Genomic DNA, 15,916 nt, shown 5'->3' with positions numbered 1-15,916 from the left:
TTAAGTAGCAGGCTTTCAAGCTGACTGGTGAAATTCCCTTTGGTTTTTAAAGCAACAAAAAGAAGCTTTACAAATCTGGCAGCTGCTTTACCCTTCAGGAAGGGAGAGGTTGGTACTTTCCAGAGGTACTTTTTTTTTTTTTTACCTTCCTCTGAATTGTCAACTGAACGCTCTTAAAACAGAACAGGTCACCTTGTCAGTTGTTGCACCAATTTGTCAAACTATGTTCTGGATAAAGTTTTAGTCCAGTGGCACCTTTAAGACCAGCAAAGTTTTATTCTGGGTATAAGCTTTCATGTGCATACCCAGGATAAAACTTTGTTGGTCTTCAAGGTGCCACTGGACTCAATCTTTGTTCTGCTGCTTCAGACCAACAGGGCTACCCCACCTGAATCTGTGTTCTGGATATGAATGATGATTCCTTCCATAGAGACCCTCAGGCCAAGCTCTGAAAACAACTGATACTGCTTTGGGAGGTCCCACCAAGATGTCCTCCGCCTCAGAGGGAGAATGGACCATTGGATACTTACCATGAAGGGTCCTTCTCCTCTGAGGAAAGGAGGACATCTTGTCCCTCCCAAAGTCATCGTCATTCTTCACCTTTCTGTTAACAGATCCACTTTCTGTTGCATTGTTATCTTGCTGTGCTGTTACTCGTTTCTTCTCTCTGGGTTGTGCTAGAGTGTTGATCTGTTCTGCAATGAGAAGGGTGTCACTTAGAAGAAAGCTGTCTGCCTCTGCACCATGCAGTTGCAGAAAGATGTGGCCTTTTCAGTTTATATGGAGGTAACAGTATCCAGTAACAGTAACAGGAGCTGTGGTGGCTCAAGTGGTTAAGACGCTGAACTGCAGGCTGTGGAAGGTCAGTAGTTCAGTAATTCGAGACCCAGGTGCCACATAATGGAGTGAGCTCCCGTCTCTAGTTCCAGCTCCTGCCAACCTAGCAGTTCGAAAGCAAGAAATTACAAGTAGATAAATAGGTACCACTTCGGTGGGAAGGTAACAGCGTTCCGTGCGCCTTGGTGTTTAGTCATGCCGGCCACATGACCACGGAAACGTCTTCGAACAGCGCTGGCTCTTCGGCTTTGAAACGGAGATGAGCACCGCAACCCTAGAGTCGGATTCGACTGGCTTTCGAGCAAGGGAACCTTTACCTTTTTAACAGTATCCAAGCCAAAAGAGATCAAGACGGGTAGCTGTGTTAGTCTGTCTGTAGCAGTAGAAAAGAGCAAGAGTCCAATAGCACCTGAAAGACTAACAAAATTAGAGGCAGGAGCTCTTGTGAGTCTCTGCTCACTTCTTCAGTATCCAGGCTGGTACCCTTGGTGAGCTGTATGCACCCTAGACAGCTATCCTCATCTGCTGAGTCTTTTGCATTGAGCCTGGAGTTATGCATCAGATGTGCAGGGATTTCCTTGGCTGGTGGGTTCATTGTTGAAAGGGGATCCCTGAAGGGGTAGACTTTTAAAGATTACAGTATTGACTTAAAAGTCCGTATTTGGCCATCCCTTATATTCTCAGAACTATTTGGGTGTATATACGTGTTTTAAGTGCTGCAAGCTTTAAGGTTTTGTACAGGGGGACTAGGCCAGCCACCAGCTTGATCCTCCCTGGACTCTGCAAATATGAACAGAAAGGAGAGTCTGAGTTCCAGGTAGCAGAAAGGTCACTTAACAACAAAATGTCGGTCATATCGGATGCTATTCATGAATAGTTGTGATTTTTTTTGTTGAGGGGCATGGCATCAAAACTTCTTTCCCCCCTTTTTTTGCTATATGCTAATTCTATGTAAAATGTAACTGATATGTTTTTAAACGGAAAAACTTTAAAAAACCCAAACCCTACCAAGTGGTTGGTTGTGCAGCAGCCACGGCCAGGAGAGCAGGGAGAGAGGTATTGGAAGCACAGAAAATGGTTTTGTACATTCTGGGGCACCCAGATTAAGCAGCAGCAGCAAGACTATGGTCACAGCCATATGTTTATAATGTGCCCCTGTGAAAAAGAGCGCACAGAAGAAGGGTGCCCGGTACCAAATAGATGCTTGTTTTGATCTGAAGCCCAGTTGGTGGAAAGGTTGGCAACAAAAATTGGCAACCAAACGCATGTTGGAGTTTTTTGCCTTCTGACAAAACTGAGCCTATTAGACCCTGAGTGCAAAGCAAAACCTGCCACCAAATTTCCCTGCCCCAGCAACTACATTTTGGCTCGCTAGCAGTTTCCGTCCAAGCCAAGGCATTCTAGATGCAGCAAATCCAGTTGCTCACTTTGGGGCAGCAAGACTTCTCTTTGCCCCTTTGTCTTCTGCATCCAACTTCATGCCAGTGGCTGATCATCGGACTTCAGCTTTGTAATGATTCCTTGTGTTATATGTGTGTGTGTGTCTTTAAAAGTTTGGTTGCATGGCTGTGTGATGGACTAGAGTGCTTGAAGAGACAAGTGTGGTGTGATTGGTGATTGACAGAGGGGGGAGGGGTGTTAGAAAGGGTTTCTGAGTGGATGAATGGATATGTCCTTCAGGAGGGACAGTTAGAGGTTTGATAGTTGATAAAGACAGTTGTTAAGTTAGTTCATTCTGAGGTCTGAGGGAGAGAGACAGTCTTGTGTGTGATACAAGAGTTAAGTTCTGTGTATGAAGAAAAGTTGAATGTATAAGGAACCAAAAGTTAAACGAAAGTCTGAGTGACAGACTGGAGTGAAATAGGAAACTTATATGACCCTGAGTAATGAGTTACAAAGTTACTTGAAAAATCCCTGTCAGAAAGGGAGCAGATCTTGTGTGAGACACAACGAAATTGTTAAAATTATTCACATTACTGGTTACATTGTTCTACACTTTAATCTATGAACTGTTTCAATAAATCTTCTTTTATTTAAGTCTGCCAGCTCTGAAAGAAATAATTTCTCAGGAAACACATAGACCCTCATGAGACTTAAAAACTCGACCTACCTATCCAGTGATAACCAAAGAAAGTATAAAGGTTTGGAAAGCCTAAAATTTCCTGGTGGCAGCCTAACCTACCCAGTTGAACAAAATAAAAAGAACACTTTAAAGTGAAACTGTGGAGGACAAAACTTGTATCCTGTCTTGAGGGTTGTTTTTAACTGCTGCTTGTTAACATCTGGTATGCAGGATCACTTTGGCTTTTGCATCTAAAAACATCTGCATGGTGTATTGGGTGGTTAGGAGCCTATATTTTTCACAGAGCCTCTCACTGATGAAACTGATATCATCTCTCCTGTCAGGCTGTTCCAGGTGCATTGTATTACCCCCTGCTTTTATGGTTTTATGGTTTGTTGCTTGACTTGTCAGTGGAAGATTGTGGACAGTCTTGTCTAGCAAAGAGATCTGGGCAGATAATGCAAAAGGGCACTTGCTTACTTGTGTGTGTTTGGCAAGGCTCCAGTTTGCCACATAGTGCTTTGGCAGAGAGGATACCATGGCGATGCTGAGCATGCGACGTAGCTGGGCAAGGCTGCCTGGCATGTGGCAAATTTCCTTTTCTTGAAAATCCTGTGAGCCCACTTAAGAACTTGCATGAATCATATCCTTAGCAGCTGCCGGGTTTTAAGAAGCAGTGGCATGGCATGCTTTGTTTTCTTCAAGCTCTCTTGCTTCACGAGCAGTGTTCCCTCTAAGCTGAGTTAGTGTGAGCTAGCTCACAGTTTTTTAGCCTCCGGCTCGCACATTTTTGTCTCCGCTAGGAAGGATGGCTCCAGAGCAAACTAATTTATGCAGTAGCCAAATCGCTCACTCACAACTGTAATGCCAGTAGCTCACAAAGTAGAATTTTTGCTCACAAGACTCCACAGCTTAGAGGGAGCGTTGTTCACGAGCCCATCTCCCACCTTCATCATAGAATCATAGAGTTGGAAGGGGCCATACAGACCATCTAGTCCAACCCCCTGCCCAGTGCAGGACCAGCCTAAAGCATCTCTGACAAATATTTCTCCAGCTTCTTCTTGAAAGCTGTCAGTGAAGGGGAGCTCACCACCTCCCTAGGCAGCTGATTCCACCTTTGAACCACTCTTGACCATGAAAAAGTTTTTCCTAATATCCAGCCGATACCTTTCTGCATGTAATTTAAACCCATTGCTTCGGGTCCTATCCTCTGCTGCCAACTGGAACAGCTCCTTGCCCTCCTCCAAAGGACAGCCTTTCAGATATTTAAAGAGAGCAATCATGTCCCCCCTCAATCTCCTCTTCTCCATACTAAACATTCCCAGGGCCCTTAGCCTTTCCTCGTAGGGCTCAGTCTCCAGACCCCTGATCATCCTCATCACTCTCTTCTGTACCCTCTCGATTTTGTACACATCCTTTTTGAAGTGAGGCCTCTGGAACTGCACACAGTACTCCAGGTGTGGCCTGGCCAAGGCAGTATATAGAGGGGCTGTGACCTCCTGCGAGTTTGACGCTATGGCCCTTTTAATACAACCCAAGACTAAATTTGCCTTTTTTGCTACCGCATCACACTGACTGCTCATATTTAGTTTACAGTCCACCCTTATCCCAAGATCTCTTTCGCGTACACTACTCCCTAGAAACATATCCCCCCATCCAGTATTTGTGCTTTACATTTTTGTGGCCCAATTGTAATACTGTGCATTTTTCTTTGTTGAATTGCATCCTGTTTGCAACTGCCCACTTCTCCAGAGTATTCAGATCTTGTTGAATTTTAACTGTATCTTCTTGGGTGTTGCTACTCCTCCCAATTTGGTATGATCAGCAAATTTAATGAGTAGCCCTTCCACTCCTTCATCCAGATCATTGATTAAAATATCGAAAAGTACTGGGCCCAAAACAGAGCCCTGCGGCACCCCGCTGGACACCTCCCTCCAATCTGATGGAACGCCATTGACCACCACTCTTTGGGCGTGGTCCTCTAACCAGTTCCCTATCCACTGAACTGTCCTATAGTCCAGTCCACAGTCTTCCAGTTTTCCCATCGGAATGTCATGGGGAACCTTATCAAAAGCTTTACTGAAATCCAGGTAAATCACATCAATAGAGTTCCCACGATCTAGTCACACGATCGAAGAAGGAAACCAGGTTGGTCTGACTAGATCTGTTGGGGACAAAACCATGCTGACTTCCCCGGATCACTAAGTGGTCCTTCAGATGCTTACAGATCGATCCCTTTAAAATCTGCTCTAGTATCTTCCCAGCAACAGAAGTCCAACTGACCGGCCTGTAGTTTCCCGCCTCATCCTTCTTCCCTTTCTTAAAGATTGGAATAACATTCATTCTTTTCCAATGTTGTGGCACCTCCCCAGTCCTCCAGGAGGCCTTTAACATGATGGACAGAGACTCTGCAAGTTTATTAGACAGTTCTTTGAGCACTCTTGGGTGCACACCATCTGGCCCAGGGGATTTGTATTCGTCCAGTGCAGCCAGGTGCCTCTCCACAACCTTCCTGTCAATGTCAACTGAACACTCAGGTGTCCTGTTATGTCCTCGACCACCTCTAGATGGGCTCGAGTTCTTCAGGGAGAAAACAGGCAAAAAAGTCATTAAGCCTGTCCGCTTTTTCTCTGTCCACCACCAGAGTTTCTCCTTCTACTCCCAAAAGTGGTCCAATTGCCTCTTTTACCTTGCGTTTGCTTCTCACATACCTGTCGAAGTTTTTCTTATTGTAGCGAGCCCCCCCTGGCCAGACCCAACTCATACTGAGCTTTGGTCTCCCTGATGGTTGATCTGCAGTACCTAGTAACTCTCACATACTCCTCTTTAGAGGTCTGACCTTCCCTCCCATTTCCTTTTTCTCCCTTAGCTTATTCTGAAGCTCTCGGTTCATCCACATCAGTTTCTTGGAGACCTTACCCTGTTTCCGTCTTGCTGGAATAGTGAGGGCTTGAGCTCGCAAAAGCTCATGTTTGAGAAGAGCCCATCCTGGAGAATCGTTTCAGAAATCCACCTCAGAATTTGAACACCTCTAGTGGGAAGAGGTGATGCTGCCATTTGCACCCTGCAATAGAAAATGGAGTCCTTGTAAACCTCTTTGTGCTACTTATTATAGCCTCCCAGACCATTACAAAATGAGAAGCAGGATCTGATGAAGGGTCCACCTGATCTAGCATCTCGTTTCCACCAGTGACAAGCCGAATGATGCCTTTGGACCACCTGCAAGAGAGTCAGCATGGTTGTAGGGGTTAGAGTGTCAGACTAGGGGCTGGGAGACCCTGGTTCCAGCCACTCTGCCATGGAAGCTTTCTGAGCCACCTTGGGCCAGTCACAGCCTCTTAACCTAACCTAACTCACAGGATTGTTGTGAAGAGAAAATGGAAGGAGAGGAGAACAATATAAATTGCTTTGGGTTCCCCATGGGAGAGAAAGGCCAGGCTATAAATGAAGCAAGTAATACTAGTTGCTGTAGATTTTACGGGCTGTGTGGCCGTGGTCTTGGCATTGTAGAACCTGACGTTTCGCCAGTAACTGTGATTGGCATCCTCAGAGGTATAACACAGAAAGATGGAGTACTCTCTGTGTAAAGGCAAGTAATAAATAAAAGTTGGGCGTGGAGGCCAAGACACCCCCCTACACACAAATGGTATTGAGAGATATTCTGCCTATGAATATGGAGGTTCTGTTTAGTCATCACAGCTAATAGCCATTGATGAACCTGTCCTCCACGGAAATCTTATTAGAGCCATCTGTGCTAGTGTGGTGTAGTGGTTAACAGCAGCAGACTCTGATCTAGAGAACTGGGTTTGATTCCTTACTCCTCGTGAAGCCTGCTGGGTGACCTTGGGCCAGTCACAGTTCCCTCAGAACTCTTTCAGCCCCATTTGCCTCACAAGGTGTTTGTTGTGGGGAGAGGAAGGGAAGGCAGTTGTAAGCCACTTTGAGACTCCTTAGGGTAGAGAAAAGAGGGGTATAAAGGCCAACTCTTCTTCCATGCCAGCAAGTTCCACAAATTAATTTTATGTTGTATGATGCTGCCCATCAACTTCACTGGGTGCCTCCAAGTGTTAGTGTTATGGGAAGAAGGAGAGAAAAATCCTCTCCACTTTTTTTCTCCCCATGCACAATTTTATAAACATATCTTTTCCTTAGTCATCTTGATATTGCCTTGCAGAAGAATTCTAAGTGTGGCCCCATGCTTTTTCTGGAGGTTTTAATAAAACCATTAAATGTCTGGTTTTTTCCAGTGTGAAAATAGTAGGATGTTTTTGCAAGAAATGGTGGCAGGGGGATGCTGTTACTAGATCCTTTTGGGCAAAACCTGTGGCAAACATTGATAGAACTTTATATGCTGATGTGTAGTCTGAAAACTCCTAATATGCATAAACTCTTCTTTAAATTTACTTATAAATAATGTAATGGTGCTCAATAGAACTTATATTACATACAATCCTTGGTATTTGTATCAATACAAGCACTACAAAAGGCAATATTGTCTACTTCTTACAACAACCCAATGAAACAAACAACAACATGTTCTGTTACACAGTGCAGCATGTGAAAGATTCTGACAGGGTCGCCGTTTACTTTCAGCCCGTTTCTTTGTCGTTATCAAAGAATCCTCACACATAAATTCTACATAGATGGAAGACTTGCTCCTGGGTCTGATTAGGTGATTCATCTCTGCCATAGCAGGAGAAAGAGTAAAATGTATGGATAATTTTAAACTGGAACCAGGTCTTCTGTTAAGAGCCAGTTTGGTGTAGTGGCTAAGTGCACTGACTCTAATCTGGGAGAACCGGGTTTGATTCCCCACTTCTCCACTTGCACCTGCTGGATGACCTTGGGTAAGCCATAGTCCTGTCAGGGCTGTTCTTGAAAAAGAGCAGTTTCTGTCAGAGCTCTCTCAGCCCCACCTACCTCAAGGGTGTCTGTTGTGGGGAGGGGAAGGGAAAGGAGTTTGTAAGCCACTCTGGGACACCTTTGGGTAGTGAAGGGCGGGGTATAAATCCTCCTCCTTCTTCTATGTTGTGCCCTCTAAATCAGATGTGAGAGACCAGCCTCGTGTAAGCTGGCTTCCAGTACTATATTCCCTCCTTAAATGGTCATATTGCTGTCATCACTAAAGTTATTTACCACTGTTTTACTTGAAAGGCAAAATGCAAACTACATGCCTGCGTGTGTGTGTACGTGGACACATAAAAAAATTGGGCTTGGTTGTGTAGCTCTTAAATGGCTAGCATAGTGCAGCTCTCTCTCTGTAGTGTTGTAAACAGCAAAGGGGAAGAATCTCCAGATCTGCTTAGCGTGTTTTGGCTCCTGGATGTCAGCATCGATAGTGCTGGCAAGCACATTCACTTCCAGCGGGTTGTTAGTTTTCAGCATTTGAAGATATATAGTGTTGGCTTCAGTGTTGATGCAGTTCTAATGGCTTGTTAACCTTTATACAAAATGGCTAATGATGGACTTTTAGCACTGAAGCTGTTGAACTTTTGAGAGGAAACAATAGCAGCATATTCATCGCTGTCAAATTTGCCTGGAAATGTTTGTGTACTGTACCATAATTCCACAATTGCAATGAATTGCGAATGAAGAACTTGGCTAAGACCTATCACCGGAGTTCATCATTTTTAGAAATGTTCTTGAGTTTGTTAAGCAGATGTGAACCTCCATCTCTGTGTGCAAGCCATCTACCTGAAAAACAAAAACACATGCATGAATTACAGTCTTGCTCTACATATGTGTGTATGTTTCAGGTTAAAGAACTGAATCATTATTTGGAAGCTGAGAAATCCTGTAGGACTGATCTAGAAATGTACGTGGCTGTTTTGAACACTCAAAAGTCTGTTCTGCAGGAAGATGCAGAAAAATTACGGAAGGAACTTCACGAAGGTGAGGATTTGTCTGTGTTCCAGAAACACTGGCATGGCAATAACAATACACAGAGGTTTCCAAATAAGGGATAGACAGCCACGTCCTTGGACTGAGCTTTATGTCCCCTATGGTTCCCCAAATGCTTCCCCTTCTTTCTGCATGATGATATCCTATATCACAAGAGGTAGTAACGTCATCATAAGAATCACTATCTAGAAATATGCAGTTGCTTCCCTTGTGTTTTAGAACCTCAGAATTGAATATTTATATGTCTTTTGTGTTCTGGTCCATGTTTAAAGGGTTGTTCATTTAGGTCATGGTACAGGCCCAGAAACTCAGGAAAGTATTAAATGGAGACCTTGTGATTTGATGGCTAAGTTAATTATTCGTATTGAGTTTACTATGTTAGAATACCCGAGTTTACTATGTTAGAATACCCTTTGGCATTATTGCTTTGTTGAAATGTGATTAAAACCTTTTTTGTTAACCCATATGCTGAACTGCAGCGAAAGTATTATTTATGAAACCAGTGTCAAAAGCAAAATTCCTTTTCAATGAGGAAGTGGGGATTAAAATACATCTAACAATTGTAGGATATTCTGGTTTGCAGAATTACAGGACGATAAAAGCATATGGCCTTAGTTGCTACCACATGATGCCTGGAGCTGTCTCCCAGAATACCTATGTGATATCGGCTTCAAATTGTTCCTCAAAATGCACATCTTCTCTGAAGTCCTTTATTCTTATCCCCTGTTGGAAGGCTTAAGTATGTGCAGTTGAGCTAGAGCCTGTTCTTTCCCTGTGATCTTCCCCATTCTTCATTTGTTGTTGTCTTCCCTCTTTGCCAGAATATAAATTGTAATCTCTTTGGGGCAAAGCTCCACCTCTTCATTGATGCCCTTGCACAAAGCCTATCTATGTTGATAGTAATAAGCAGGGCTCTAGTCGGGGGGGAGCTCTCAGGTACGGAGCTCCGGAAGAGAACCTCTAGGGGGCGGGGCGGTCACGTGGTGAAGCCCCGCCCCCTTCTTTACCCCGCCCTCTGCTTCGATCCTCATTCCGTTTGGGAATGAGGATGAAGCAGGAGGGTAAGTAGCCGGGCCTTCTGACACACTTCCGGTGATGTCAGGGGGTGTGGCCTTCTGTCACTTCCGGTGATGTCAGGGGGCGTGGCATATGCAAATAAGTTATGCTAATGAGTTATGCTAATGAGCTCCGGCAGCTCTTTTTCTACAACAAGACCCCTGGTAATAAGCAGGTGAATAATTGAATTTGGACAAGAATATGTGATATGCAGCATACCTTTCATGCTTTGCACAGGTTATCATGGGGCCTGTCCATGCAAATTGCCTGTCTGGATCTGTAAAAACAGTTTCTGAGGGGCAGAGAATCCAGGTGGACAATGGCAAACCAACGCAAACCCCACTGTCTGGAAATAGTGTTGTATGTAGAAGAGGGAAGAGAGTAAGGTGAATTGTAACCATTAAAGTTCCAGTCCACTAGGATTCTGTTTTGCTCTCTGTGCAGTCTGTCATCTTCTAGAACAAGAAAGGCAACAGCACAACCAACTGAAACACACGTGGCAAAAGGCCAACGACCAGTTCTTAGAGTCTCAGCGCTTGCTGATGAGGGACATGCAACGCATGGAAATAGTGCTGACTTCAGAACAGCTCCGCCAAGTTGAAGAACTAAAGAAGAAAGATCAGGTTAGTGGCTCCTTGCTTGTAACCTGCTTGTTTTGAGGTAACAAACTTTTATGGGCTTGTTTAATTGCTCTGTGCAACAACAATAAATAGTATAAAGCTTTGTTGATTTAGTCAAAAGTCTTAATATTAATACAACAGTTGTGCTTTAATAAAAAGCTTAAAATGGAAGCAGAGATTCCCTAACAGTATCTATTTGTATACTATGCCCAGAACAAACCTAAAGCATTACTGAGGTGTATCTCTGGCCAGGGGTTAAAAGATCTGATACAGATAAGCTAACTAGATGCCCAGGGCTTCTTAAGTGTTTGAATCAGGTCTCACCTGAGTCACCTGGGGCAGTGAGCTGAATTAGTGATGGGTTGACAACCATCTCTACCTTTTTTGCATGTGGCAATTGCAACCATGCTGGGCAAGGAGGAAGAACCAGTCAGGCTGTATGAGATGGAAAGGTCCATGGGAAATAGCAATTGCACATGTTCCTTCACATTTATATTCTGTACCCACACCAGGGTAGATGGCAGTAATTGAGCTTTTGCGCCTGCCTGTTTCACATGCCTGTTGTGTGGGAAGATGAGACTGGAAAAAGACTTTGTGGTTTCCACCTTATGGAGTGGCTTGCTCAAGAAGGTTAGGCAGGTTTCCACTCTTCCTGGGTTTCTACAAACTGTGCAAAACAAAATTATTTTCTGCATAGGTAATAGGGTTGCACTGTGCCAAATGGCTCACAAAATTACTTGGATTAATTATTAGGGATTGTTGTCCATACTGCTGTGTATTGATTACTGAAAGTAAGATCCTGGTATCTAGTTTTTGTACCACTTGATGTGTCGTGTTAATACTTACATGATCCTTCAGTCCTGTCTTTTCAGATTTCTGGTTGGTTCTAGACTTCCGTAGCCCTAATGTATTGCTTATTGAATGTCCCATTTTGTTGATTGTATTGACTTTGTGTAATCCACCTTGAGTCCCTGTGAAAAAGACGGAGTATAACTAATATAAATAAAATTTAAAATTTAAAAATACAGTAGGGGGAAAGCTCAGTTGTTCCTCAGTCCCAAAAGTGAGGGTCTCATTTTACACCCCACACAGCAGTCCACTACAGTCCATAATTTTTTTCACCTGAGGTTCATAATTCTTTAATCTTTTCCACCTTTTTCACTAAATAACTTTACCATGTCAAAAATGCAATCCCCCCCCAAAAAAGTTGCCTATACGTATTAAGTTTAATTTGGAAATTATGACACAAAAACATGAAAACTCATTTATGTATGACTCATTTCTAGGAAGATGAAGAGCAACGAAGACTTCATAAAAGGAAGGAAGACAAACAGAAAGGTGCCAATGATGAATCGAAAACCGTGTGTTCCATAGCCCATGATGAATCTCTCCCACAGTTCCCTGGTGAAGAGGTACGGCTAAGTATTCAGAGCACATTTCTCACAGTGGGAGTGCACATTACCAATGATTGAATTCTTTGATTTCAATTAGTGTTTTTGCTAACAAAATAATCAGAGGCTAGTTTTGCCACTGGAGTTTATTCAGACAATAAACTTACAATATGGTGAGGTCCAAAATGCCACCTTATTCCAGATTTTTTTAACTGTCTGAAGAAGTGTGCAGGTGCACAAAGATTTATACCCAGAATTACTTTTTTGGTCTTAAAGGTGCCACGGGACTCAAACTTGGTCCTGTTGCTTCAGACCAGCACAACTACCCACCTGAATCTATTTTTTAAAAATAGGATGTCTCTGTCCTATTAAGTTGTGGAGATATTCTTTGCCCCTAATATTTCTGTAACAAAAAGAGTCAGAGGCTTAATTTTCGTTAAAAAAAATTGAAAGCTGAGAATTAAGAGAACCTAATGCACAGAGCATTACAACGTTATAATGATATTCAATTGCTGGGGTTGTTTTAAAAAACCGAAAAGGCCCTGGTGGTGCGAAGGAAGGAGTTTGGCTGTTGCCAGGGGGCTGGAGCAGGGAGAATGCAGGGAAACCTGCCATGTAGAAGCCGTATTGCTGCTCTGCTGTATCGGCACCTGCAGTAGCTATAGGGAAAATCACATAAGCTTGTCCCTTTGTGGAAAACACCTCTAAGTTTTATATGAGCTTGAGATCTGGGGTGATTTCACTTGAGATTCTGGGAAGAAATGTCTGTGCCCCTAGAAACAGACTAACAATTTCTGGTGAAGAACTAATATTCACAATACTGTTCCAAGTCAGGCTATAATGGGAGACAGATGTTTCAATTGTTTTGCAGTGAATTCCTAATGTTACCGAGGCTTTCTCTCACCCCTGCCCCTTGTTACCAACAAAGCATGAGGCATCTGTTACCCAGAGACTTTGTAAAGCCTCAACAGTATAAAAATCAAAATCTCACTTTCTGACTGGTAACAGACATATTACAGATTTGGATTATAGACAGATTTGAATTGTGAAGATAATTAGCTTCAGTAAGTGCCACCTAAAGGTGTCAGTTGTTGCATATGAACAAGAGAGACCTGGTTTCCTAAACTGTGAAGGAATGCTTACACAGGTTTCTTTTTTAAGTTATTGACTTCATCTTCCAGTTCATCTGACTCTGCAAAACCTCTCTCACCCCTTAAAAAGAACTGCATTTCTAGCACTTCTTCCCAAACCAGATGCCCAAGAACCTCCTGGGCTGATGGTCCTAAACCGTGGCTTTAAAAAAAAAATTGTACTTGTTCCAGAATATCTTTAATGTGGGTACTTGTTTTTAAATACTTGGTTTACGGTGAAACCAATTCGTTGAAAAAGTCGTGACTTTAAGGCAGGTACACCCATGTAAGTTTTCTAAAAGCTGGAGGTCTTAGGCTTCTGCTAACAGAGGTTTTTGTAAAAAAAATCTGTCTTTTGCAGTCTAATAACAGAGTTGAACATACGTTGGAGATTATATAGGTAAAGGTAAAGGTTTCCCTTGCTTGAAAGCCAGTAGAATCCAACTTTAGGGATGCAGCGCTCATCTCCATTTCCAAGCCAAAGAGACAGTGCTATCCAAAGATGTTCCCATGGTCATGTGGCCAGTATGACTAGATGCCGAGGCACACAGAACGCTGTTACCTTCCCACCCAAGTGGTACCTATTTATCTACTTGCAGTTTCTTGCTTTTGAACTGCTAGGTTGGCAGGAGCTGGGACCAGAGATGGGTGCTCACTCCGCCATGTGGCACACTCGGGTCTCGAACTGCTGAACTACCGACCTTCCACAGCCTGCAGTTCAGCGTCTTAACCACTTGAGCCACCGCAGCCCTATTGGAGATTATAGTTCTAGCTAAAAGGTCACAGTAGACTTTAGGTGTCCTCAAGGATGTGTAGACAGTAAGGAGGTACAGCTCTACCAACGAGACCTCGTAGGTAGCACAATTATGTTCCTTGGACAGAACAGGGGGCGAAATTTATTTCATTTTAGAAAATTCGTGTCCCATCTTTCTGCAGTGTTAAAGACGTCACTCAAAAAGGGACTGGCAAGATAATAAATGGGAACAGATTAAGTTTAAAACAAGAAAACAGACAATTGCACTTGAGAAAAGCGGCAAGTGGAACAGCAGCTGACAGTAAGGCCAGTTGACGTTTCAAAGGGCGGCCATGTCGGCCTGCAGTAGAACAGCTAGACGTAGCTTTGATATTCAGTTGCTGATAACCTGCAAAACCTGGTTGCCCTCTAAGGTGCCGCTGCACTTGAATCTAAAAGAATGACAGCAGCCAGGGCTGGACAGCAGCTAACATGGCAGAAAGGAAAGCTATAAAATCAGCAAATATCAGTGAGAGAGAAAAATGAAAAAATTAAACTGGGTCGAATGGTAAAACCAGCAAATGCCATTTGGATCAAAGGTTTTTATTAGTTTCTTGAAAACTAAAAGGGGGCCAAGCAAGATTCCCTGGGTAGGCCCTGTCAGTTTATCTTCGTAATATGTCTCAATAAATCCAGTTTATTCTTTGGGGTTGAATGTGTTGGCTGGGGGTCAAGATGCCTGATTTTTGTTGGGTTTCTGTTTCCTCTCTGACCTTAAACCCGCAAATGGTTCCAAACCATGTTCCCTCTCTTTTTCCCTTCAGCCTGTCTTGGAAGGTGTAGCAAGAAGGAGCGTAACCAACAAACACCACTGTGCCTAATTTCCCCTTTGTTGAAGCTTAAATAGCTTTTTTTCCTTCTGCATGTGGAAAGTCTGGCTAATTGGGGGAATCTAATCTCAGAAAGCAGTAGGGATTGGCTTGGAATTTAAAGTCACACAATAAGATACCACCATCTATGTGATCCAATAAGTAAATTGGGTAGGGGGAGAAGCAGTGGAAGAACAACTTTGGCTTGAATATAGTTATTGTTCTAACTTTATTGCTTGGTATGTTCTTGCTATGCCAGGTTTTTTTTTTTGTCTGTCTCTTAAAAAAAACAACCCTGAATCTGTTTCACTTCAGCAGCTACACTTGGCACAGCGCAGATTCCTTCTTTCTCCTCTTCATGATGAAAAGGCTGATTTGCTTTGGATGCGTGTGTCTTCAGTGTTGTCCTACCTCATTGCTTTTGGCTTTAATTTGTGTACAACAGAAAATAATTGTTTGGTTGCAAAAACATTGTCCTTGTTTTAACTTGAGTTAGCTGTACAGTCTTTGCACAGGGTAACAAGATTTACTTGTTGTGGGTCCTTTAAGGAGTTTCTCTGCTAACTGGCTCTCTCCAGTCTAATTGGCCCCTCCATGTCTGAATGATGCTTTAACAAGCCACGTAAGAGAACTGGGCCTTTAGGGTCAGAGCGTAAGCCTTAAGAAGTTTTTCTGGCGCTTCAGTCAATGTGTGGTGTCCCTTCTTCCTACAAAAGTGAAAGCAAGCCAGAGACTTGGTACTGGGAAGATGAAGACATAGGGTTGCCAAGTCCATCTTCCACCCCCAGCGGGGGACTTTGGGGGCGTTCCTGGAGGGGGCGGGGAATCCCCGACGTGATGACGTCACGTTGGGGACGTACACCCCCCCCACCTGCCCGTGCGCCAGATCTCCAGAAACGGCAGTTCCCTGCACTTAAAGGAGCTGGCGTTTCTCTTTTAATTGCAGGAGCCGGTGTTTCCCCTTTAAGAGCAGCTGCGTTTCCCTTTTAAGAGCACGAAGCTGGCATTTCCCTGCAATCTTGCGGAGATCAGGCTTGGGAGGAAACACGGGTTCCACACACTTAAAGGGAGAGAGATGGGTGACTGTGGGTGTTGCGGCGGGTAGACAACCCCCCCCCCCCAAAATGGGGGACCCCTGGCAAACCGGGGGATTTGGCAACCCTATGAAGACAGGCGATTCAAAGTAACTTGTATTGGCATCCCTTTCCAGTGTGCAAACCTAATTCTGCCAGAGTATGTAAAAAAAAAAAGAAGAAAGAACTTGTTCATGTGATCTAGGTAGGAGTCCCAAAGTTTAGTCCCTGGTTTTCAAAATGG

The 15,916-nt window shown here is 43.6% G+C and overlaps 1 protein-coding gene across 1 annotated transcript in view; it reads left to right on the top strand.

Annotated features, from left to right (window-relative positions):
- Positions 1–15,916, top strand: part of RABEP1 (rabaptin, RAB GTPase binding effector protein 1) — a 61,149-nt gene that overhangs the window by 16,598 nt on the left and 28,635 nt on the right. Inside the window, exons 5-7 of the mRNA XM_015408043.1 lie at positions 8,656–8,791; positions 10,301–10,479; positions 11,763–11,888. Coding sequence (XP_015263529.1) covers positions 8,656–8,791; positions 10,301–10,479; positions 11,763–11,888 — 441 coding nt within the window. The remainder of the gene's footprint in view (positions 1–8,655; positions 8,792–10,300; positions 10,480–11,762; positions 11,889–15,916) is intronic.

Source organism: Gekko japonicus, unplaced genomic scaffold, assembly GCF_001447785.1.
Source record: "Gekko japonicus isolate JY-2015 unplaced genomic scaffold, Gekko_japonicus_V1.1 scaffold1, whole genome shotgun sequence".
Classification (NCBI taxonomy): Eukaryota; Metazoa; Chordata; class Lepidosauria; order Squamata; family Gekkonidae; genus Gekko; species Gekko japonicus.
This window is presented reverse-complemented; position numbering and strand designations above follow the sequence as displayed.